Source organism: Capra hircus (genome assembly GCF_001704415.2).
Source record: "Capra hircus breed San Clemente chromosome X unlocalized genomic scaffold, ASM170441v1, whole genome shotgun sequence".
NCBI lineage: Eukaryota > Metazoa > Chordata > Mammalia > Artiodactyla > Bovidae > Capra > Capra hircus.
Genome location: NW_017189516.1, coordinates 38766069 through 38791088, shown reverse-complemented (window position 1 = coordinate 38791088; position 25020 = coordinate 38766069). Strand labels below are relative to the sequence as shown.

At 39.5% G+C, this 25020-nt stretch overlaps 1 protein-coding gene across 1 annotated transcript in view; it reads right to left on the bottom strand.

Moving 5' to 3' along the window:
• Positions 1-1156: 1156 nt before the first annotated feature.
• The window catches only part of DMD (dystrophin), a gene marked incomplete in the record, with an annotated part of 2117027 nt that continues 2093163 nt past the window's right edge, over positions 1157-25020 (bottom strand). The window contains 3 exon segments of the mRNA XM_018043695.1: positions 1157-3706; positions 8167-8198; positions 18130-18222. Coding sequence (XP_017899184.1) covers positions 3695-3706; positions 8167-8198; positions 18130-18222 — 137 coding nt within the window.

Sequence of the window (25020 nt, the reverse complement as noted above, 5' to 3'; positions counted from 1 at the left end):
TGGGAGGCAAAGATAGGCTCTTGCTAGAGGACTTGACCTTGCTAATCCTTTCTAAGCCTCTTCTGCAGCTGGGACAGAGGCAGATCAGGGCAAGGGTGAGGGGGGTACCCTCTAGTGGTGGTCAGGACTATGTTGGAGAGAGGCGTACTCCCCAGACCAGTTCTACTGAGACATCATTTTGGGCATGACTTCTGTTGCTCAGACATCTCCTTAGGTCTGATACCATTTATAATAATAGAAGTGGTAAGCAACGTGTCTATGGCACACTGGTTAATTCATACACTTGTTATTACTAAAACACAAAACAAAACAAGCACTATAACCACCGCTGCATAAAAATTACCTCCCAAGCTACAAATGCTTACCACCTTTGATCCAGAAAGCTCACTTCTAGGAATGTGTTCCGCGGATATATTTTCGCGCAAGTGAAAAGATCAAACGAGAGATGTGTGGTATTGTCTGTTAGAGTGAAAGCAGAAAACCACCACCCACATGTCCCACCAAAGGGGACCACTTAAATAATATCCCACAAACACCCACTGGATTATGAGACATCTATAAAAAAGGTATGAAAAAAAGTGAAAGTGAACTTGTGTCTAACTCTTTGTGACACTATGGACTGTAGCCCGTGAGGCTCTTCCATCCATGGGATTCTCCAGGCAAGAATACTGCAGTGGGTTGCCATTTCCTTCTCCAGGGGATCTTCCCAACCCAGGGATCGAACTCGGGTCTCTCACATTGTGGGCAGACTCTATCGTCTGAGACACCAGGGAATCCCTGGTTTCCTGGATTTTTTTCCTGAAAAAAGTATGAGGAAAGCATTTTATACGTTGAAACAAAAAGATCCATTTCAATATAATTAAGAATGGATTACTCGAGCCCATTCTTAAATTTAAAAAATCAAGGTGTATTAGTGAATGCATAGAATGCTAGGTTCTAAAAAGTAGGAACCTATGTTTGTAATTGCTCATATAATACTGACACTTTGGGATACACAAGAAATTATTGACATTTATTCAGAAGGCAGTGAGGATGAAGTGGGAATAAGGTAGTGAGGGTCTTTTCACTGGCTGTGTACATTTTTCATTTTTTGACAATATGAAAGTATTATCTATGTAAAAGTGACTAAATTAAAATAAAAACAATGCAGTCGACATTTTTTGTAACATAACTGCGTGCTTTATTGAGAATACACAGTAAAGCAGTAATATAATACAATAGTAAGGCATATATTTGGTGAAGTCTGATATGTTGTGAAAATGCAGTAAAACTGAAGTTTTAAAAAAATAATTAGTAAATGTTACAGTGTTGGTGTTAAAACACAATATATTACGATACGCAAGTAAGAACCCAGTACCTGAAAACAATGACATAACATGCCATGTGATGTTTATGTTTCAGTTACATTATGACTTACAGTTTACTACTTGGTGGTTATAAGGAACATGAAATAATGTCCAAATTAATGTGTAAAATGTAGCAATAAAGCTCTCAGTTTTTATTCAAATATTTTGAGACTCACTCCAGAACTAATGTCTAAAAGATAAAATAAAACAAAAAAGATTAAAACAAAATCAAGCACTCTATTTACCTCTGATTTTAGAATGAAACTTAAACTTCTTAGTAGGAAATAAAGTAACCCCTTGTTTTAAATCATGGTTAAAAAAAAAAAAAAAAAAGCCCAAAACCTCAGGTAAAGAAAAAGTCCAGTGTCACATTAAGGAAAAAAAATGCCAAGACTAAAATCAAATCTTCATGTCATTTGTTACCTTAGAGCTTTGGGTTTTCTTTTGGAAATTATAAAGGAAAAAGAAAATGGAGGAAAATGTTCACACAATGGACAGGTGGTGAAGCTGTGAAATCAGGTTGCACAATTATTAGGAACACCCCAAAACCAAAGTGAGGTAGAAATAGCATGAGAAGCCATGTTTGATGTTAATTATCATTAGTAAAATAAGGAACAAAACCCACTCTCCAAAAGTTAATTACACTTGATGTAAGAGGTAACAGATTTGCAAAATGATAGATCACAGGGTGATTTCTATTGAATGGATGATAAAAAAGAGTGAAAGACTAATAAGACAGAATGAAAGAGTAAAGCTTTTTTTCCTACCAGTTAGTCCTCTTGCCTGTACTCCTCTTTTCGAACAATTTCTGTTCACTTATATATATTTAACCTGCCTAATCCACCAAAAAGGGGTTTGGAGTACCTCTTGGAACATTTGAATCCATTTGCGTTCCCACTCAACAAACCTGCCTGGACTTACTTACAGAGAAAAATGCCGAACTGGAACACAGGGGTCTTGGGCGTCTGGGTGGATATTTAACAGTGTCATAATGTGATGGGGCAACTGTCTTTCACATTTTCACAAGGGTTATTTTAAATTAAGTCTTGTGGCATTTACAAACTCATTGCAATGGGGAAAAAAATCTTACAAAACTGGAAAACTGAGACACCCACTGCTGTTTGACTGTGAGAAAATAACTGCGTTGTAATTATAAAGCTCTCTCTGTAAGGTTATAAACAGTCGTCCAATCCTTTACATAAAGAGTGGTCTGCTCTCTCTGAGGGAATCTACAGCCCTCCTGGGAGTTAAAAATGCCTTCAGATGCTCTTTCATCAAAGCATCACTAACTCTAAACCATGGCATTGTCAGCAGCAGGAAGCTGAATGTATCAACTAGTGGATTACTCTGACATAATAAGTCCTGTGTATTCATTCATATGTCCCTTAAAAAAATTCAATACTCTAGTTGTCACTGGAAAGTTCAAAATGAGAAACATCTGGAACCCTAGACCATGTTTTAGTGTGGTAGTTTCCTTCTGGCTTCAGGCTCCAGGGAGGATTCATTCTAGACCAAGCAGGTGAGCCTGGGTGATGAGAAGCAATTTCTTCCCATTAGGAAGTGGCAAGAATATTTGAACAAGAAATTTTAAATGTCTCTTGAAATTTATATTTACCTGTATACCTACAGTGCTTACATACTGATAGACATATAGATGTGTAAAACGAAAACCCATGGCCAGTCCCACTCAGTCAACAATTCCAAACAGAGCTATGCGAAGTAGTCATTTGGTGGTCTTAGAGGAAGTCCTATCTTTAATATGCAAGAAAAGAAAAAAAAATCCATGAATTTCATATGGATATCACGCTAAAAGGATGCAAAACAATGCGCTGCCTCAGTTTGTGTTTGTGTGTTTGTGTGTGCGTGTGTGTGTGTGTGTGTAGGTATGTGTTTGTTTTTAGGGGTTTTTATAAACAACTTTTTTTTTATAAAGCACACATTAGTTTACAATCTTTCTTTATAACTGTTATAAATTTTTAAACAACCCAAAATGCGTTCCATATAAAGAAATGGCAAGTTATTTAGCTATCAAGATTTTACATGTAGTTTTCTTATAACTTTTTGTACAATTGCATAGACGTGTAAAACCTGCCATTGTTAACAAAACAATAACAGACTTAGAAACTACTGAAATCTACAGTATAGTACCACTACCCTTCACAAAAATATAGATTTTTTTTTTCTTGTAAACTCTTACTGTCTAATCCTCTTGGTTGTATGAATATTATAAAAACCATGCGGGAATCAGGAGTTGTAAAACATTTATTCTGCCCCTTCTTCATCTGTCATAACTGAAACTAAGGACTCCATCGCTCTGCCCAAATCATCTGCCAAGTGGAAAAGGCTTCCTACATTGTGTCCTGGAAAACAAAGAGAGAGAGAGACTTGATGCAAGGTGCAGAGACCATCACCCCAACTCTTCGCTGCTGTGGAAATCATCCCCCGTTTCTAGGTGAAGACAACACAGACGCTGCATCGAGGGGGATACACAACAGGGCTTGGTTTTTCACCAGTGTTCCAGGAAGAAGCAAAGCCTTGTTAATGAAGCCATTCCACATTGTTAGTATCAGCCTCCTATCAGGGATCAGGCTCTTAGCATCATAGAAATGGCAGAAGTCCAAGACTGTACTCCTCTTCCCCATGTAGATTTATATCAGGATTCCATGGATAAGCGCAAGATTCCTGTTGTAAGAGGAATAATTCATGGTGGCATGCATCTTTTCCACCTTATTGTGGGAGAATATTTACTATGTACTTGTATTTAAAAGAAAATTTGTTTTTACTATCAAACAACCAGCACCATAACTATCACCACCACCACCACTCTACTACCATCACCACGATGTGAAGTCTTCATCTCAAGGCTGTTACAAGCTGTTGGCTCACGTCTAAGGCTATGGTGGAGGTGACTGTTTTCTCTCTGTTCTTACTTGAATTGAAAGATAAACTCTTGACCTTTTTATGTACTACTAACATTTGAATTAGGAAGCTTCAGGAAAAAAAAAATCACTTTTGACTCCAAATTATTTGAGAGCCTAATTAGAATATGACCCACATGTGAGGCATGCCTTTGTATATCCTGTAAATCCATTTTTGATCTCCTCCTAAATGAGGGTTACAGAATAGCCTTTTAATAATAATATGACATGACCTAGTATTAATCCCCCAGCATGGAGCATAAAGGCAGCCCAATGTCTCTTGGTACTTTGTGGTGAAATTCAGATCTAGAGTAAGATAATTTGAGACATACTTTATGACTTGCCTTTTCATGTATGTCCCATATTTTTATACGGCTAATTTTAATTCTTGGACATTATTAAATCATTCTACTATTCAAGTACTGCCTTTGAAAGGAAAAATGCTTTACTAGGCTATTATTACCTTGCCATGTATCAACTTTACAGATTCCCATAATAATTGTTAAAATCCCTATAAAGATTAAAGATAGACTAGGGCAGGCATTCTAGTCTAATACTTATTTCAAGAGACATATCGTTTTTAAATATATGAGAGGATCTGAAGAGGATTCATAGGCTGGCACTTAAACAGCCACGGCACTGGATCAAGTTAAGACTTATTAAAAGTTTAAGGCTGTGCAGCCATTTATATTATGGTGACCAAGTTTGTAAATCTCTTTGAGCTTTATTAGGGTAGAAAGTTTCAGTGAGGACTAATTGTGCTGTAAAAAAGTTTACTCTGGATTGTGGGTTTTCTAAACCATAAAAACCACACAAAGACATAGCAAGTCCTTTGCTGCTCCTCAAAGCACAGATTATCAACCTGATGCCAGCAGGTTAGAGAACTTCCCTTGTGTCTCTCTGGGAAAGCTGTACAATTATTCATGTGTGATTGAAAATAGATGGACTAACTGCAAATTTTAAATTGCTTACAATCTTAACAACAGTCACTGAAACCACTAAAAGCAAAAACCTAAGATTCTTACAACCTGACACCTAAATATAATTGCAACCATTTCTCATGACCCACAGCTGCCTATAGTATAGTCCACCTGGCGGCTAGAAACATGCATTATGAAACCGGCCAGAAATCACTCTTTCCCCCATCAGCTGATTAACAGTGATTACAAAGGGCCTGTTTTAGACTCTGTACCAGGAGATGTAGACTGCGGTTCAAAAGATAATCAAGACAAAGAAATGCATTTATAGATTAGATAGGCAGGTGGTACTTTTCCTACTCAAAACGGTGTTCAGTTACTACATGGAAGAAAAAGTCTTGAGTCTCCTAAGAGGCCTAAGTTCTAGGGGTATCTGCTGTTTACAAAGTTACCAGGTCAAGCAGAGGGTCATGGTTCTTAATATACCACACACATGCCCACAAAATGTTAGGTAGCCATTAACCTATCCAGATGGTTAAATGTTCACAAATGACCCCATGGCTGTCCAAAAAATGAACATATCTATATGATGCCCTTCATGACTGTGTTTACCTATACCCATTTCACCAGAAAAACAGTTCTACAGTTTTCCATGGAGGTTTTCCTTCGAGCCAGAAAAAACCATTCTCTTGCTCGAAATACTGCCCTGAAGAATCATACACCTGAACCTGCTGGAGGCATAAAACCACACACAAGTAGGGACACAGAAAATAAAAGTTTGTATCCTGCGTCTATTATCCATGTGTGCAAGGCAGCAGACTGGTGAGGGCCTTCATTTCACCTGACAGATTGTTCTAAAGCCAAAATGAAAATCTCGTAACTAGGAGCACTAGAGGCCCTGAAAAACAGGCAGGATTCAGACATCTGCAATGAGCTTCAGGCACAAGTAGACCGAAAAATCTGTCTATAGAAAGTATTCATTTCATCCATTCTTAAGCAAGGACTGTTGATGAGAAAGGCACCGTGCATTTAACATTAGGCTAGCTGTATGTTTTTCCGAGTCGGCGCGAACTGGGACACATTGAGTTGCACGCGCCACCTCTGCCTCAGGGAGCTGTCTGCTGCAGTGATTGGAACTGAGAATTTCTGGCAGAGCCCCAAGACCTCAAGAGCAATCTGGCACTCTGTTTTTTCAAAAACACCATTCCCAAAGAAATGGTGAGCATTCAACTGGCCAAAGGAACAGCCAGAATACCATGGTGAAATGTGCTTATCTTCTCTCCTTCTAGAATGTAATCTTGGAAGAAAATATCTGGTCTGCTGTACATTTGGGGGTTATTTTCATAACAATAAAAAACATCACGATTATTTTGATTCCCTGACTTCCTGGAAACTTGTCTGACTGTAATACACCTCAGGTAGCAGAGTTTCCACATGCTTGTGGGACTTCAATTACACGTGCTGGTTTTTTCTGAAAGTCATTCATAAGAGACATATGTTCAGGGTGGTTAAGAAAATGCAGTGCAACTTTTTGCCACAAGTTAAAATAAATTTTAAGGGGAACTTACCATCAGAGTGAACCCAAGAAGTCTCACATTAGAAGGCAAACCGTCAGGAGCATTCAATACTTCACAGATTCAGGTTTCCTGTTTCTCCTCCCAGCCCACCACTCCCCTCCCTCGGACCCCACAAGCCTTGGAAGGTGGAGACACACTGGAGGATCATTCAGTCGATTAGACCTGCATGGCACGGCACTGGCAGAATTTCCAGTATGACTCCTTACATTTAAATGAATCAGTGGCTACTCTTGTCCATGCTCTTGCTAAGGATTCAGAACCCTCTCCTAAGGACTCCCCACCCATCCAGCCTGTCTCCCACCAGAGTAGATGCTATTGCCACCCACGGGAGAGCATTCCTTCTCGCTTCCTTCATACTCAGCTCTTGGTGAGCATCATCTTGTTTCATTTGGGCTGTCACTCAACATGGCATTTCGTGAGGTGATTGAGTGTTTAGATAACAGTCCAGGTAGTATGCAGAAGGAAGTGGCTTTTACTATTAAACTTCAAACCACATTCAGTGATAACACTGTACCCTACCTATAAAAGGCATTAAAAAGTCCCTCTAGACTCCAAAATTCACTTTTTATTCCTGACTGGGTGTGTGTCAATTTGGCTCCAGATGCCAACTTAAAAACACACAAACAAACTCCTCTAATGGGCAAGTCGAGATGTCATATGCTTTTCACACATCGTTTTCTAAGTGGCAGTAAAGCACATAGTTAAGAGCGTGGCTCTGGACCCAGACTGCCTGGATTCAAATCCTGGCTCTGTCACCTTGGACACCCTGCTTACCCGCTTATTGACTCAGTTTCCTTATCTTTAAAACGGGGTTGACACGAGTACCTACCTCAGAGGCTTGTTGTGAAGATTACATAATGAAAAAGATGGCAAGTGCTTAGAAAGGTCCTTGGCAAACAGTAAGTGCTCAAAAGAAAATGTTAGCTAAAGTGGGAAAGAGAGAGTGTAGAAACCAGGAAAAAGAAAATGAAAACAAAATGAAGTCATCCTAGAAGAATAAAAACCAAGGGCACTGGCAGAAAACACTAGGGTCTTGGAAGTGGAAGGAAGCTTTATGACTCATCGACTATGTGCAAGGCTAAATGTATTGTGAAGATTTTGTTTGTGTTGCAAATGGCAACAGATGATGAACTTCAGGATTCCAACTTAGGGACTCTGAAGGGTTGCTCTTTAACAGAGTCCTGTTCCCCCAACCCCTGGTCCTGTTGTCATGGTGATGACAATGGCCATGAACATTTGAGGCATGTTCCTCATGAGCTGCAAGTGGAGAGGTGACTACCATCCTTACATGATGACACGTGTAATACACACATGCGCGTGCACGCACACAATTCTTACACAGACGCCAAACATAGAAAGCGGGATGAGACAGACAGAAGCCATGGCTGTGAGCCTGAATCTCACTAACCTCTCTCATTGGCTTCCCAGGGGTATTTCTTCCTTTAATAATAGAGAGAGGAAGAGGCAGAGATATCAGAGAGGAAAAAAAAACATGCATAAATATACAGTTTCATACCAATTTGCTTCTTTTACCAAACAAATGTTGAGATGACAATTCATTTATCCCCTTCTGGAAAAAAAAAAAAAACAGAAACAAAAAACCCAAAAGACACATCCAGTCAAATAACCTTTACATACACTTAAAATTGGTGTAAACAGATAACATGATCCAGGAGACATCACTCAGAGGATCATAGAGCTCATGTGTTTAAGTGGATGAAAGCTGGCTCGGCAGGGAAACCTGACAAGCTGAGCATTGTTTTCAAAGGCAACTGTAGAATCTCAAGTTTACTGGCCAAAAATCTGAATCTCTTCACTGTTCACTTGACAAGCAACACACCAAACCATACACGGTAGTTGGTTGGGGTGCCAAAAATCTGCACTGTGAAAGCAAGGTGGAGCACTGCTTCTTAGAGCCTAGACCCCATCCTCTTGGGAGAACTTGTTCTGTCTGATATGTCTGTGATGGGACTGGGGGCATTGGAGAAAACGGAAACAAAGCAGGAAGGAGTTAAGTCCCTATGGGCAAGCCACAGAGCACGATTCAGCAATGAGCCTTCACCTTCCACCTTGTGATTCAGCAGATCCCAGGAGCCTGGAGGGTCAGCCACAGACCCCCCCTCCCCACGCCGGCCTTGTTGGTTTTCTAGAATCCTATGTCTGTACATGCAGTTATGTGTTTTCAAAAAGCAGGCTGTGCTGAGAAAGTTTAGCTATGCTAGTACTTATAACTGGACAGAAAACAAGGGACTGCTGATCATACCTGGCACATCTTGGGCATGTAATCTCCTTTTTATCTCCAGGGTACCCCAAAGTGAAGTACTGGTTGTTAAACTTTGGCTTTAATAGTGGGATATTTCCTAAAACAATCTTCTCTGGAATCCAGTATGTAGAGCAAGATATAAGCAGAGCAGAACCCTTCCCCCAACAAACCATGGTCAGTGGCTCCAAAAGGACCTATGAACCCAGGATTCCTTGTCGAGAGCAAAGAGGTCTGGAGCTACTCATCCAGAAGAAAGCTTTCAAAACTCAAGCCTAGGGTTGAACTTCTAGCATACAGGTAAAGGTTTTCTAAGTATGACCTTCTCCTGCTTCCGCCTTCCTTCCAAATTTTCCTGATTCAGCCCTTTCTTGGGGATACAAAACAGGCAGGCATGATGATGTAATAAACATGGTCAAGGTATTCATGATGCTCTTCAAACCAGAAAAGAGAGAGGGACAAAAAAGTACTGGCTCAGCAGTTTTGGGCATTTCCAGTGGTAGGACCATAGCAGACAATGGGAAAAAGGAAAAGGGGAGAACAGCGTCATCTTTGAGGGCCCAAACCCAGCGTGAATGAGTCATCTATTCTCCTTGACACCACTGGCAAGATGAAAAAGAAATCTTTTACTTCATGGTTATACTGTCTGGTGGTAGAATTAACTCTCTTCCCCTATAAGATTATATGGGCTCCTTGAAGGCGGGTCCACATGTTGCTCACCTAGCTCTCTATCCCTGATACCTCTACTGTACCTTGACACTGTGGGTATTTGGTAACTGCCAGGTGAACTAAGGTGGGAAGGCCGCCACACTACGTCATGGCCAAGAGTCCTTTGATGGTTTTGGACACTTGGCCTTGCTTGCTATCCTTTAGCTTGGATGCCAAGGGCTGCTAACTGGTTCTGGCTTGTAACTTGGGTCTATTTTTCTATTGTTTAAATTTAAGTATAGTTGATTTACAATGTTGTGTTAGTTTCATGTATATAGTAAAGTGATTCATATATATATGTATGTATGTATGTATGTTGTGGTGGTTGTTTAGTCACTAAGTTGAGTCTGACTCTTTGCGACCCCACGCACTGTAACCTGCCAGGCTCCTCTATCCATGGAATTTCCCAGGCAAGAATACTGGAGTGGGTTGCCATTTCCTTCTCCAGGGGATCTTCCCGACCCAGAGATGGAAAACACGTCTCCTTTGTCTCCTGCACTGCAGGTGGATTCTTTACTATTGAGCCACTTAGGAAGCTATATATATAGTTATTTATTCTTTTTTGGGGGGTAAGTTTTTTTTAAGAATTTTTTGATGTGGACCATTTCTAAAGTTTTTTATGGAATTTTTTACAATATTGCTTCTTTTTTATGTTTTGGATTTTTTATTTTTTTTGCAGCCTGTCATGTGAGATCTTAGTTTCCCAGTCAGGGATCGAACCCACACCCCCTGCACTGGAAGATGAAGTCTTAACTGCTGGACCACCAGGGAAGTCCCCATATATTGTTTTTCTGATTCTTTTCTCACAGAAGTTATTACAAAATATTGAGTCTGGTTCCCTGTGCTATACAGTAGGTCCTTGACTTGGGGGTATTTTTAAAGACTTCAGAACCTTAGAAAGGTCAGGGTTGTTAGAAAGCAATGTGATTTACTTCTGGAATGTAATTATAGTTACTAGAATGATAAAGGTTACAGATCTTTATTAATTCCTCACCAAGCCATATTCAGAGCTCAGGATCAACTGGTCACTCCTGAAGGTGCAGCAGATGCTTTGGATTATTTCAGGACCTCTTCAGAAGCCATGCTTTCTGTGAAATGGACCTCCCCAAGGTACATGATCCGTAAGTTCTTTCAAAAACCCTCCCTCGTCACTTTGGGTTCTGGTGTGCTTATTAGCATAGTACAAACAGAGGTCCATTGTGTGTTTAAAAAGACTTAAAACACATGTTTTCTGCTTGTATCAGGAGTAGTTTCTATGCTGGCAAAACAGGCTCACTGGTTGCGTCATTAAACAAAAATCTACCAATAAATCAAGTACCAGATAAAAGTTGCATTGCTAAAACACATTCTTTGGAAATGAGTCTCCTTAGACCTTGGGTTAGGGGGTCCATCTGGCAATGTGGTATGCTGTCTGTCAGGAAATGAATCAAAAGAAAGAGGAAGTGTGTCGAGGAGTTGTGAGTCTAAATAAAGGGCTTGGTCAGGTCTGGAGAAGTCATGTTTCCTCAGGCAGTGGGAACCCGAGATGATTGGCTGTAATTCACTGTTCAGAGTCACAGTCCCAGGATGTTCCTGTTTCTGGGTATCTTTATTAGCTTCTGTATCTCAGTTCACTGACTGTTTTTAAAAGTACAGGAAGAATGAGTCCCTTTTAAGGATCTCTGTTTCATTACAAGTGAAAGAAGACTGAAATGGCTATAGTTGATAGAAAATGCAGGGTCTTTGGTGAACACGTATATAAATGTGTAAATCAATTCAGAGGCACAGTTTTGCTGAGCTGAAAGTTGATCAGCACTGAAATCTGTGACTTTACATACATCATGAGCTACAGTGGACAACAATGTAATCATGTAAAGCCAGAGTTGGCAAAGTTGCTCTGTAAAGGGCCAGATAGTAAGTATTTCAGGCTTTGCCAGTCACATGGTTTCTGGAGCAGCTCTTCAGCTCTGGCACAACTATCTGCCCTTGGAGTGAGAAAGCCTCCGTAGACAATATGTAAATGAGTGGGGGTGGCTGTGTTATGATGACAGCTTAGTTATAAAGGTAGGTAGTGACCCAGATTTGGCCCACAGACTGAAGTTCACCGACCTTTGATGTAAAGGAGCTTGGATTCTTTCTGGAAGCTGAGAGGAAAGAGAAGGGAGCTGCAAGGGGGCCTGGGACTAGGATGCTCCCATCCGTCTGCAGACTTTCTGTTGTTCTTCCATGAAAGAACCACAGACAAGGCTTGAACTGTAGGTTTTGCAGAGCTGTTGGGTTGCTAATTTAGAGGCATTTAACAGACTGTATGTGGGCTTATCTCGGAGGGGGAGTATGAGAGAGAGGATGGCATGGGCTGTTGGGGATAAAAATAATGTAGCACAGGTCAGCAGGTAAAAGATGATACAGGCAGCAGACAGACCTGACTAACAGTGCTGACCACTTCCTGAGTTGTCTCACTGCACTAAGAGCTTATCTGGGATCCTATCATTAATCTATATGGACAGTGACACCTCATTTTTACAGGGGCCAATACAAACCCAGACTAGGGAAGCATTTTCTTTCACGAATGCGCATGCATCAAAAAAGCTCTTTGTTTGACTGCTAAATGATCAGAGATGTGTGGCCAAATCGCTTCAAGAGTTGATGTTAAAATGATGTTTATTGTTCGTTCTAACCAGGTAGCATTCCTATAGAATGATGGTGGAGATTTAGAAATTGTCATTTGGTAGATAATGATTCGTATTACAGTAGAGTTCAACTCTTCCATTTATAGACACAGGGAGAGATTATATAGATAGATTAAATAGATTAACTACAAATTGGCTAACATTCTGGGTTTAAAATACACCAAGGCCCTCAAGCTCCTCTGGTGGTTGTGAGTAACTAACCAGAGCTAGAGATTCATCAGGAAAGATAGGATTGTAAAGCTAAACACGCACACATGCTCAGTGTGAACTCCCTGCAGTTTAGAGCCATTCTGAGACAGGGTAGTGCTGACTATCACCTGATCACTAAGCGGAGGAGCAGGCAGCTCCCTTTATTAATTCGTAGAACAGCTTAGCAAAGCCATCAAGATAAAAGCTGAAGCTCAACTGAACAAGGTTCTTCCCTCCTTTGGGTATCCAGGTACTTCTAGTGGAATGGTGAAGATTAGCTGATACCTAAAGAGTTACTGCTAAGTCAAACTGTGGGAAAGTGTAACAAAAAATTGTGAATTTAAAGTACACACTCCCTTTTTTATATGCTTTATATTTATAAAAAACATAATACTAAAAAGTCTTTTCCTCTGTGGGCAATTACCTAGCAGGGTTAAGGAAACCATGAAGTGGTATTTAATAGCACTTTTCCACTAAATGTCAGACCTTTGGGTCTGACATCTGTTTTAAGTTATGCAAACAGCTGTCCAAGACAGCTGTAGCAAGCATGAACTTCACTTTTTGTAATACACCAATGGGAACATGGATGGCAGACTCAAGATGAAAAATCCAGTGTTCTCTAAGACACTAGCCAGGACTTGGCAGAAACTTCCATGGTGAAACTTTTAAAACATCATTAAAATATATATATATATATATATACACACACACACACATATATATATGGGTCAGGAAAGCTGAGATCAGTTAGAGCAGTATTTTTTTTTCTGGTGAAAATGCAACATATAATTTTGTATGTCTGTTCTAATTTTTTCAATGCATGGATCTTGCTTGTTTTTTTATTAATAAAAGACTGCAGTTGACCTTTAAACAACATGGGTCTGAACTGCGTGGGTCCACTTACACAGATTGTTTTCAATAACTAATAGTACCTGTATTTTCATTTTACAGATCTTTAACATAAGTGTGGGGAATAGTGTACTCGATTATGGATCACAGTATGTGGAACTAAAAGAATTAAAGTTTGAGTCCTGATTCTATGCAAACTATTTCAGCTTCCGGCCCTTGGTTGAGTCATTAACCAGTTCCTTTGTTATTAGTGAAGCAGAGATAGCAGTATGAAGGTTTTCAACTGCTAGGAAACAGTGTTTTTAAACCACTGGATCAGAAATCAGTATAGTTGGTTGCAACCAGCATTTTATTTTTAAATACATAAAACAGAAACAGTGTGAATTGTATGTAGTAAATAAAGTATTGTCATGAAAACTTGTTTCTGATCTTTGTGTGTATATGTGAGTATATAAAGTGTGGTATATATGCAGTGGGTACATACACATATGTGTGTACATACACACACAAATAACTTGTATCTTTACCCCAGTCTGAGATGTAATATGTTTCTCTTATTATGGATAATGATCAGAAAAGATCAAAAGCCACAGTTTTGAACATCAAAGATGCTAAAATGATCTTTCAAGGCCCTTCCAATTTGACAGAGTCTCTAATCCTGAGATATTAAGAATCTCAAGATTTTTGGCTTAATATCAACATATCTACCAATTGTTAATATATTCCCCCTAAATCCTACTATATATATATATATACATTATCCATTCTTTGAAAATAAAAAAATGCCTTTAGTTATAAATCAAGTATCCAAAAATCCACTCTTATAATTTTTATTTTTTTTGGGTGAAGTAGAAAAGAATTGCTTTATTGCAGAGAGCCAAGCCAGGAGTCCAGGATAACTAGTGCTTAAAAGACCTGAAGTTCTCTAAGGCTTTCAGCGAAAGGTTTATAAAGACAGGGTGAGGGAGGGGGTTTGTGTGTGTGATAAGCTCGTAGATGTTCTTCTGATTGGTTGGTGGTGAGGTATTTGGGAGTCAGCATCATCAACCTTCTGGTTCCCACCTGTCTGGGATCTAGATGCTTGAAAAACCACTTTTTAGAGTGCATCAATCATCAGCCTTTTTACAATGAGAAGACATTTTATCCATTTAAATTTATGGACAGATAGGTGTGATACTGTGACATATAACAGGAAATATATATTTAGTCTTCATCCCTCTTCAAGGCACAGTACTCTTAAAACCCTTGGAATTTCCTGCGGTGAGCAGCAGCAAAGTGTCTTTTGTTATGTGCTACTGAGGTGACTTTTGGATGGATGCTGGTTGCCAGGGGAGCCAATCAAGTGATGAGAGGGGTTGGAACTTTGAGTCCTACCCCCTGACCTCTGGGAAGAGGAGAGGACATGCGTGCTCAATCGCTTTAGCTGTGTCTGACTGTTTGCAACCCCATGGACTTTAGCCCGCCAGGCTCCTTTGTCCATGGAATTCTCCAGGCAAGCATACTGGAATGGGCTGCCACGCCTTCCTCCAGGGGATCTTCCCAGCCCAGGAATCAAACCTGTGGCTTAAGCACTGCAAGCAGATTCTTTACAACTGAGCCACTAGGGAGCCCAGAGGGGAGGGGCTGGAGGTTAACTTTAATCACCAGTGGCCAATTTAATAATGATTTAATCAGTCACACCTATGTAATGAAGCCTCCACATAAACCAGAAAGAACAGGGTTTGGAGAGCTTCCGGGCTGGTGAACATGTGGAGACAAAATAGGGAGAGTGGTGAGCTCAGGGAGGGCATGGAAGCTCCACCCGCTTTCCCCATGCCTTGCTCTATGCATCTCTTCCATCTGGCTGTTTCTGATTATATCTTTCTATCACATACCCATGATCTAGTAAAGAAAATGTTTCTCTGAGTTCTGTGTGCTGCTCTGGCAAATTAATTGACCCAAAGAGCGGGTTGTTGGAATCTCTAGTGTCTAGCCAGTGGGTCAGAAACCCAGCGGACAACCCAGACTTAAAATTGGCATTCTGAAGTGAGGAGAGGAGGGGCTGTCTTGTGGGACTGAGACCTTAACCTGTGGACTTTGATCCTGTCTCTGGGTAGGTAGAAGTCAGAACTGAGCTGAACTAGAGCATGTATCTCCTGCATATATCAGCAGCATATACCTGCTGATATATGAGAACTGTTTGGCAGTGTGGGAAAAAGAACCTACACATTGCAATGGGGTACAAAATCATAAAGGGCCTATGATAAGGTATAATTTGGTAGGAATTAACAACAAAAAAATGTCAGGGTCACCGCATCACAGAAAGACCAGTCAGCTCTTCCGGCACCTTATCTACTCTCTTATTCTGCGTTTGTTTGTTGATTTGATTGTGTTTGCTTCAGGACAATGAATGAATTCTCTCAGGCCACCAGGGTACTGTTGAGTAAGTAGGAACTTGGTTAATGGAATTGGTTTCAGACAAAGCCTGCTTATGCCCTATTTGAGAAGTCCAATTAGCACTCAGGGGATGAAATGCTTCCATAAGCACTAATTTAGTAAACACTAACCAGGCGGCCTGAAGAGAGTTTCCCAGGTTTCCATGTAAGTAAATTACCATCATACAAGCGAATGTAAGATCAGAGGCTGACTGCCAAATACCCTATCAGAGGAGGTGTATTTCTGGTCTTTCACATTCCTGTGCTGTTTAGCCTCAAGGACTTTAAGAGGGGGATGCCTAGCTCTCATCTTAAGATAATCAGGACGCCAGGGACCTAGTATGGGTATGAAAAGGCCGCCACTGGGGAAGCAGAGCCCTACACCTTGCTCCAGTCTCTCCTTGGATCTACTCCAGTGGTTTGGATGTGAAAGAAATGCCTGAGGTGACCACTAACTTCCCACAGAATCAGTAAACAAGCTTTCAGGCCAAGGACTTGAGACGCCGGTCTGTGACCTTCAAGAGAAAGCTGGGGGTCAGTGAAATGTGTGTGAAAGCTGGGCTCCACAGCACCGGGCCCATGAGGAGCTGTGTGACCTTGAGGAAGACCCTTCCTCTGCTTGAGGCTGACACCCTCCTGTTTACCTTGAAGGGTGTTTCTAGGGTTCTCTCATGGCACAGATGTCTCCATCATAGGAGTAATCCAGTTAATTGTGTGGTGATTTGAACATCTGGGAGGGCTGTGTCCCCAACTGACCATAAGCGCCTTGATGGCAAGAACTTGGCATTTCTCCTTTGCATCCCTAACACCTCAGCTGGTGCATAGTAGGTGCTAGCAATAGGAGGCAGGATAAAGGTGAATGTATTTTATTTCAGTCAGACCAGCATGCGGTCTTCCTGTTATGAATCAGGGCATCTAGGGAGACAGTGAAGGCAGGATGGAGAAGATGCTGGCCAGGTGGGAGATAAGAAGGTGGATGGAAGACACAAGAATTTTATCTCTTAAAATCAACAAATCAGAGGCACTCAGCAGTGAAAAGATGGCTGGTGCAGACATTTAAAATTAGCTTCCCCTTACGGTTCCTTAGCAACGCTCTATCAGAATGTTATTGCTTTTAATGTGCATTGCACAACGCTCCCTCGCACATCAAATAGCTGGGAAATGGCCATTGTTAACTGACACTGAACAAAAAGATAGGAAAAACATAGGACTGCAAATACCCTCCTCATTGCCCTTATGGAGAGGAACAAATAGCCCCATTGTCTGTTGCCCTTCCCTCCTTGGCTGCCCATTAGGGGTGCCAATCACTGGCCACTGAGCCTTGTGCTTTCTCCCCTTGGCTTCTCTAGAATTTCCTTCTATTTGCTCACAGGTGACTGCTGCCATTATTTTTTTTTAATTGAAGTATAACTGACATATGACATTATATTAGTATCAGGTGTACAACCTAGTGATTTGACATTTGTATGCATTGTGAAATGATCACCCTAATAGGTCTATGTACCATCTGTCACCATACCAAGTTACATGTTTTTCTCTTGCGATGAGAATGCCTAAGATTTTCACTCTTAGCAATTTTCACATTTGCAATACAATATTATTGACTCTTGTCCACATGCTCTCTGCCATTCTTTTTATTCACTGAAGGGGGAGTCGGTCAGTGACTTTGTTTTATGTTAGGGCAATGAACCAAGAAAAATAGTTCAAGAAACGAATGCCTTTCTTTGTGAAAACTGTATTCTATCTAAAGAAGTAGAAAAAAAAAAAACTAGTACATATATATTTAACTGTACTTACATTTAAATGAAGGGGTAAGATACAGTTTTAAAATATACATAAAGGGCATCAGATTGCAAGCTCAAGTGCCCATCACTATTGTACACTAGGCCTATTCTGTACTTTACTGTTATCATGTGGTAGCTGTATGTCTCTGGTAAAGGCACCATCAAGGCATTAACTTCCTCATCTGTAAATCTCACTTAATAATTGCTCCGTAGTGAAAGCTATCTCATAATCAACTCTTCAGACCAATGTGCCAAGCAAGGAAGACACCTTATAAATGTTAAGTTAGTATTCTTATTTCTGGAAACAGGTTATTTGAATTCAAAACCCTCCAAGTCAGAAATTCACATTTGAAAATAAATTCTTCTCACAATGATCCCAAATTGGCATTCTGTCAGCACTTGTTTATGTTAACATGGAAACTACACATACCAGTTGTGTATGGCAGTGAGTAGTCAACTTCCGGTAAGTCTGAGTGACTTCCGAGTCCTGGCACTTACCTCTGGAACTAGGGAAGGAGTTGTTGAGTTGCTCCATCACTTCCTCTAACCCTGTGCTTGAGTCCTGGGGAGGACTGAGAAGGTCTTCCTCGCCTAAATGAAAGCAAACACAAATAATGGCAAATTACACTTTAGGAAAAAAAAAAAAAACAGTGAGACTAAAGAAAAGGTTCATGATAGCATTTTAAAATCCATCATAAATTCTCTGCCACTTGTTCATAAAAAACAAATAAAAATAACCCCTCAAGCTTACTAATTAGGGAGCATTTCCTTCAAGGGAAGAAGAATTCATGCAGGGATTTATGTACAACATTATCTTTGGAAAAGAAAACTGTGTACCTGCTTAGAAGTTAAGGTAAAGTTGCCATAAGTTGCTTATGCCCCATTAACAAATATAAAATGCTGTTCTTTGTAATAAAAAAGGATTAGTGCATACTTGCAGTGTGTTTCTTCAACACAAAAGAAGAATGTGACATTTTGAATTCACTGTATGAATGCAAGGAGTAGAGACATTGATGTATTTTTTCCACTCTTTCCTCTGACATTTAACAAAAGAAGACAAACAAAACTCAAGTACCTTTGAAGTCCAGTTTAATAAGGAGAAATAAGAGTTTCATGTGACCTATAAAGGTAATGAAATATTGGTATTTTAAGGACTGTACATATGGAGATACTAGGAAGTTATGTTCCTTTCCCCTTTGTTACATGGGGTTACTTCATAATTATGTTTTTGGAGGCTTACAAAGGGAAACTTATTTTTAATTTTTGAGGATTTGTTTCTGTGAAGAGATAAAGATGATTTGGAAGGAAAGGAGGTTAGGCATGGATGGTCTTCTGGGGATGGGAGTCTCCTTGTAGAGTTTGTTGATCCGTGTCTCTATTTTTTATTCATGTGTCAAGGAAATACACCTCAAATAGCATTTGCAGTAAGAAGAAATTTCTTAAGAGCAAACAAAATTATTTTGAACTTTGAAGGTCTCTGAAAGTCATTTTTCATAACATTCAATCTTCCAACTGTGAAAATAACGTGTTTTTGAGTTCTGTTTGTTCAGTACATTGTCACTTTCATTTAAAACAAGACCTTGTTTCAGCAAATCAACAATAATGGACACACTTAAGGATAACCTCAGGTTCACATCTGACTTTAAAAGGGAGCCAGTGATGTAATGACTTAAATATGCTTATCATTTCCTTTGGTCTATGCCACCTGGAATTTCATCTCTGATTATAACCCTACATTTATTACCAAGTTTTCGCCTTTTCTTCCTTAAAGCAGAAGCTGAAAGAATCACTGGCAATGCTCACCATTGAGATAAAATCATATGCAAGGTGAATGTGAGGCTGTATACCATTATTAGAAAGGAGGGCTAAGGACCTGGGAGAGACAGAAACCTCTCTGATTTGGTGAGTCTCCTGGTAACATAACATAGAAAATCTCTTTGAAGTACTAAGGACAGGAAATGATTGCTAAAGAATTCAGGTCATAAGGTGGAAAAGGAAGTTAGAATATTTATTCATCCACACGCACAAACTGCTTGCTCATATCCATGCCTTTAAAAATCAAAGAATGAAATTCAGCATCTGTAGTTTCTTCTTGCCTGTGCTTTTTGACTACCATCATCTGAAAAAGATGGAATGAATGAAATATCGCCAGAAGGAACAGGATGCTGACAGCTGCAGGGTTGATTACATCTCTTGGTTCCATTACCAATTGCAAAATTGTGCTGATTTGGGGAATATAAGGCATTTTTCATGGCATCAAGTCAACTTTAGTGATTGTACACATTACAGAATAAGTTGGAACCAACAGAGACACTCATGAGCAGCTATGTTAATATTTCTGACAGTTTAATTACCTCACGCTGGAGCTCTAGGAACTCCACTGGACTGTGATTAAGGTTTATGTGCAGTTCAATGAAGTGACTGACATTCTTCTTCCTGAATTACTTCAAGGATCAAAAAACAGTATAAACCTAATGATGTCAACCAGTCATAACTATCATCTACGAGTCTCAAAGGTATGTGTCTGAGTAGGATTGTAAACTTGGCTTCTTGGTTTCAGTGGAAATTTTCATGGCAGTGATCAATGTGTCTATTCAAACAGTTTTTGAAGGCCTATTACATCCTAGGTGTAAACATAAACAAGTAAAATATAATCTGTTCTTAAGATTTTCACAGAAGCAGAAACTCCTTTGGGTTTAACTAATCTCCTTTAAGAATCAAAATCAGAATTATATATATGCATGAGCAGAGGTGAATCAACCACCGAAAAATACTTACAGCCTAATATTTTCTGTCAGATTATACTGGAAAAGTGAAAACAGCTAAATGACACCTGAAATTAAACTAATGCCACTGGACTATTCAACACTGAGCCAGATTTTAAATGTTAAAAAAATTTCAAAACAGATTTATTTATAAATTCAAATGTTTCTCAAAAGCCAACTATGTAGCAGGCAACTGCTCTGAGCAGCAGTCACCGACCTTTCTGGCACCAGCAACTGATTTCGTGGAGGACAGTTTTTCCACAGACCAGGGTGGGCACGATGGTGTCTACATGATTCAAGCACATTACATTTATTGTGCACTTTATTTCTAGTTTTATTACATCAGCTCCACCTCATATCATCAGGCATGAGATCCTGGAGGTTGGGGACCCTGGGTTCTGAGTACTGGGATTATAGCAATACACAACTAAAAAGCTTGGTCTCCATGGAGACATTGTTATGGAGGAATACAGGCCTCAGAAAAGAGGGAAGGGCAGTGAGGAAGACTCTGCAGAAAGGGGAGTCTAAGAAGTCCTCATTAATAAGGGGCAGGTGAGCAAAAGTGTTAGGGACTTAAAGGTCTGTAGTTATTAGAAAGAAGACTTAGAGCCATGTAGCTAATGGAAGGAAGAGTGCATCAGACAGAGAATAGCAAGTGCAGAGACTCTGAGAGGAGAGTGTGATTGGCTTGTTCCAAGAAGACCAGGAAGTTGACTAGGGCATACAAAGTAAAGTGACCAAGTATTAGAGGGCACGTGCTTCCCTGGCCCAGGAATTTGGACATGCCTTGCTTTGCCCAATGGAATTTTAGCAGATGTGACATAAGCAGAAGCTTGTAATGTCCTTGGGTGATTGGGCTTGCTTTCTTGTGCTTATGTGCCATAAGAAGTACAGAATCCAGTGGTTTGCTGACCCAAGGAGGATGAAAGACATGTCAAACAGACTTGACCGCAACCCACAACTAGGAGTTGTGCTAGTTGAGCTCCAGCACAACTCCAGTCAACTAAAAGATGCATGAATGACAAATACGTACCTTGAGAATTTTGCGATTATTTTGTTACATAGCAATAGCTGACTGGTATACTCTGTTTTAATGGGCTGAACCAGCAAGATACCAATGTTTGCAGATTATCTTAATCATATGCTGATATGTAGCTATAATATTATGTGAAGGTGTTAGGCACTCAGTTATGTCTGGCTCTTTGTGACTCCATGGAGTGCAGCCCACCAGGCTCCTCTATCCCTGGAATTCTCCAGGCAAGAATATTGGAGTGGGTAGCCATTCCCTTCTCCAGGGGATCTTCCCAACCTAGGGATCAAACCTGGGTCTCCTGCATTGCAGACAGATTCTTTATGGTCTGAGCCACCAGTATTACAGGCAACTCCAAAATGTTCCTGACTCCAACAACAATACTAGTGACCATAAACCTCCTCCCACCAAAACAACCCTCTGCCAATGGTTAAGGGATTTCTAACTTAGTTAATTGCAATTCTTTAGCATTAATACTTCAATTTTCCAATCCAAGGTAATTCCCACAGATGTCCATAAAAATCCTTTTGGCATTATTAGTCCTACTTTTCATGGTTTATCTGAAGTTGGTTCAAAGAAATGACAGAAACATTTTAAAAAGATAAATGTTTCAAAATAAGGAAAGACATAGTCAAAGTTAAAACAGCACTCTGATATAGTATAATACGCTAGACACTGCTGAAGTGAAGAGAAAAGGAGATGGCTCAATTAAGTCTGAGATAAAAGAAATGAAATCGTATGCTTCAAGTCTTCTGAAATTCACCATGGTTTTAGGCTTTTTTGAAAGGAAGAGATCCCATCTATCTGATTTGCCTGTCAATTCAAATGATAATTTTACTTGCTTAAAAAGTGACGTTAGCCAGAAGTGGTGCAGCTGAGACACAAGAATCCTTATACCCATTATTCTCTTTACACCCAAGTGAACTATTGCTGTTTTCTCTTCATATAAAAGGAAGCTATGTAAAGTGAAAGTGAAAGTCACTCAGTTGTGTCTGACTCTTTGTGATCCCATGGGGTATACAGTCCATGGAATTCTCTAGGCCAGAATACTGGAGTGGGTAGCCATTCCCTTCTCCAGGGGATCTTTCCAACCCAGGAATCAAATTCAGGTCTCCTGCATTGCAGGCGGATTCTTTACCAGCTGAGCCACCAGGGAAGCCCAAGAATACTGGAGTGGGTAGCCTATTCCTTCTCCAAGGTATTTTCCCGACCCAGGAACCGAACTGGGGTTTCCAGCAATGCAGGCAGATTCTTTACCAACTGAACTACCAGGGAAGCCCATTAGAACATTATTTTCTCTTAAAAAAAGGTGACTGTGTATAAGCAAATATACCCACCATTATTTTTCTTTGGATTACTTATCTAAATCACATACTCTGTTTTAACTAATTTCCAACTGGATATGTTGTCCCTGCCTTTTTCTAGTTTTTCTTAAGAAAAAAAAAAAAAGATTTCTCCTGTACCTGATATTTACCATCAATGACTTTTTGAAATCATGATCTGGGATAGACGATAGATGGCTTTTTGTTGTTGTTCTTTGCTCACTAAGTCTTATCTGACTCTTTGTGACCCTGTGGATTGTGGCCCACCAGACTCCTCTGTCCATTAAATTTCCCAGGCAAGAATACTGGACTGGGTTACCATTTCCTTCTCCAGGGGATCTTCTGGATCCAGGGATCAAACCTGCGTCTCTTGTGTTGGCAGGCAGGTTCTTTGCCACTGAGCCACCAGGAAAGCTCGGGATGGTATCAATTCTACATAAAAATACTGTGTTTAAGTTCTCTAATATATTAATGGTATATAGTGATGATGCTGATTACTACCTGGTTTGTGTTGAATGGTGATGAAAGATACTGAAATTAGTAGCTATTATTCATGTCTTATTTCTATTAAGATCTAATTGATATATAATATTTTATTAATTTGAGATGGACAACATGATTCTTTGAAATATGTATAGACTATGAATTGATTACCACAGTAAGTTAACATTCATCATCATAGTTATAAATCTTAAAAGTTTTCATCACAAGAATAAAAGATTTAATCTCTTAGCAACTTTAAAAACATTGAAATATAGTCGATTTACAATGTTGTGTTAGTTTCAGCTGTACAGCAAGGGGACTCATATATATATATATATATATATATATATATATATATATATATATATATATTTCTTTTTCATATTCTTTTCCATTATAGGTAATTACAAGGTATTGAATATACTTCCCTACGCTTAAAGTAAGACCCTGCTGTTTATATATTTTATATATAGTAGTGTGTATCTGTTAATCCCATACTACTAATTTATTCCCTTTCCCCTTTGGTAATCGTTTGTTTTCTTTGTCTGTGATTCTATTTGTTCTGCAAATAAAGTTAATTTGTATCATTCTTTAGATTCCACATATAAGTGACATCATATAGTATCTGTCTTTCTCTGATTTATTTTACTTCATATGATCATCTCTAGGTCTATCCATGCTGCTGCACAACTTTCAAATATACAAATATACAATACAGTATCATTAACTGTAATCCCCATGCTGTATCTTATAGCTCATGCAGGACTAATTCATAACTGGAAGTTTGTACTTTTTGACCACTTTTTCCCAACCCCCTGCATATGGCAACCACCTATCTGTTCTCTGCACCATTTCACATTTGCACTAAGACTGTGCACAAGGGCTCCCTTTACATCTTCACCAGCAGTTAACATTTTCTCTCTTTGATAACGGCCATTCGAACAGATGTAAGGTGATATCTCATGATTCTGATTTGCATTTCCCTGATGATTAGTGACGTTCACCACCTTTTCATGTACCTGCTGGCCATTGGTATATCTTCTTTGGTAAAATGTCTGATCTTCTGCCCATTTTTCACACTGTTGGTTCTATTGAGTTCTTTACAAAATCTGAATATTTTCCTTATAAGATATAGGATTTGCAAATATTTTCTCCCATTCTGTAGGTTGCATTTTCCTTTTCCTGATGGTTTTGTTCACTGTACAGGAGCTTTTTATTTGATGTAGTCATTTTATTTTTGTTTTTCTTGCCTTTATGTTTGGTGTCAACTCAAAAAGTCATCGCCAAGATATATCACAGGCCTTACCGCCCATGTTTTCTTCTAGGATTTTCATGGTTTCAGGTCTTACAGTAAGTTTTTAATCCATTTTGAATTGATTTTCATGTATGGTGTAAGACAGTGGTCCAGTTTCAGTCTTTTGAATGTGGCTGTGCAGTTTTTCCATACCATTTTCTGAAGAGACTCTTCTTTTCCTATCATATGTTTTTAGCTCCTTTGTTGTAAATTAATTCCCCATATGTGTGAGGGTTATTTATGGGCCCTCTGATCTGTTAATCTGTATATCTGTCATTATGCCAATACCACATCATTTTTACTTCTGTGCCTTTGTAATACAGTTTGAAATCAGGCAACATGAGGCCACCTGCTTTGCTCTTTTTTTTTTCCCTCAAGACTGCTTTAGCTATTTAGGTTCTTTTTTGTGGTTCCATACACATTTTTGGATTTTTCATTCTCTTTCCGTGGAAAATGCCATGAAACTTTGATAGAAATTGCCTTGAATCTGTAGAT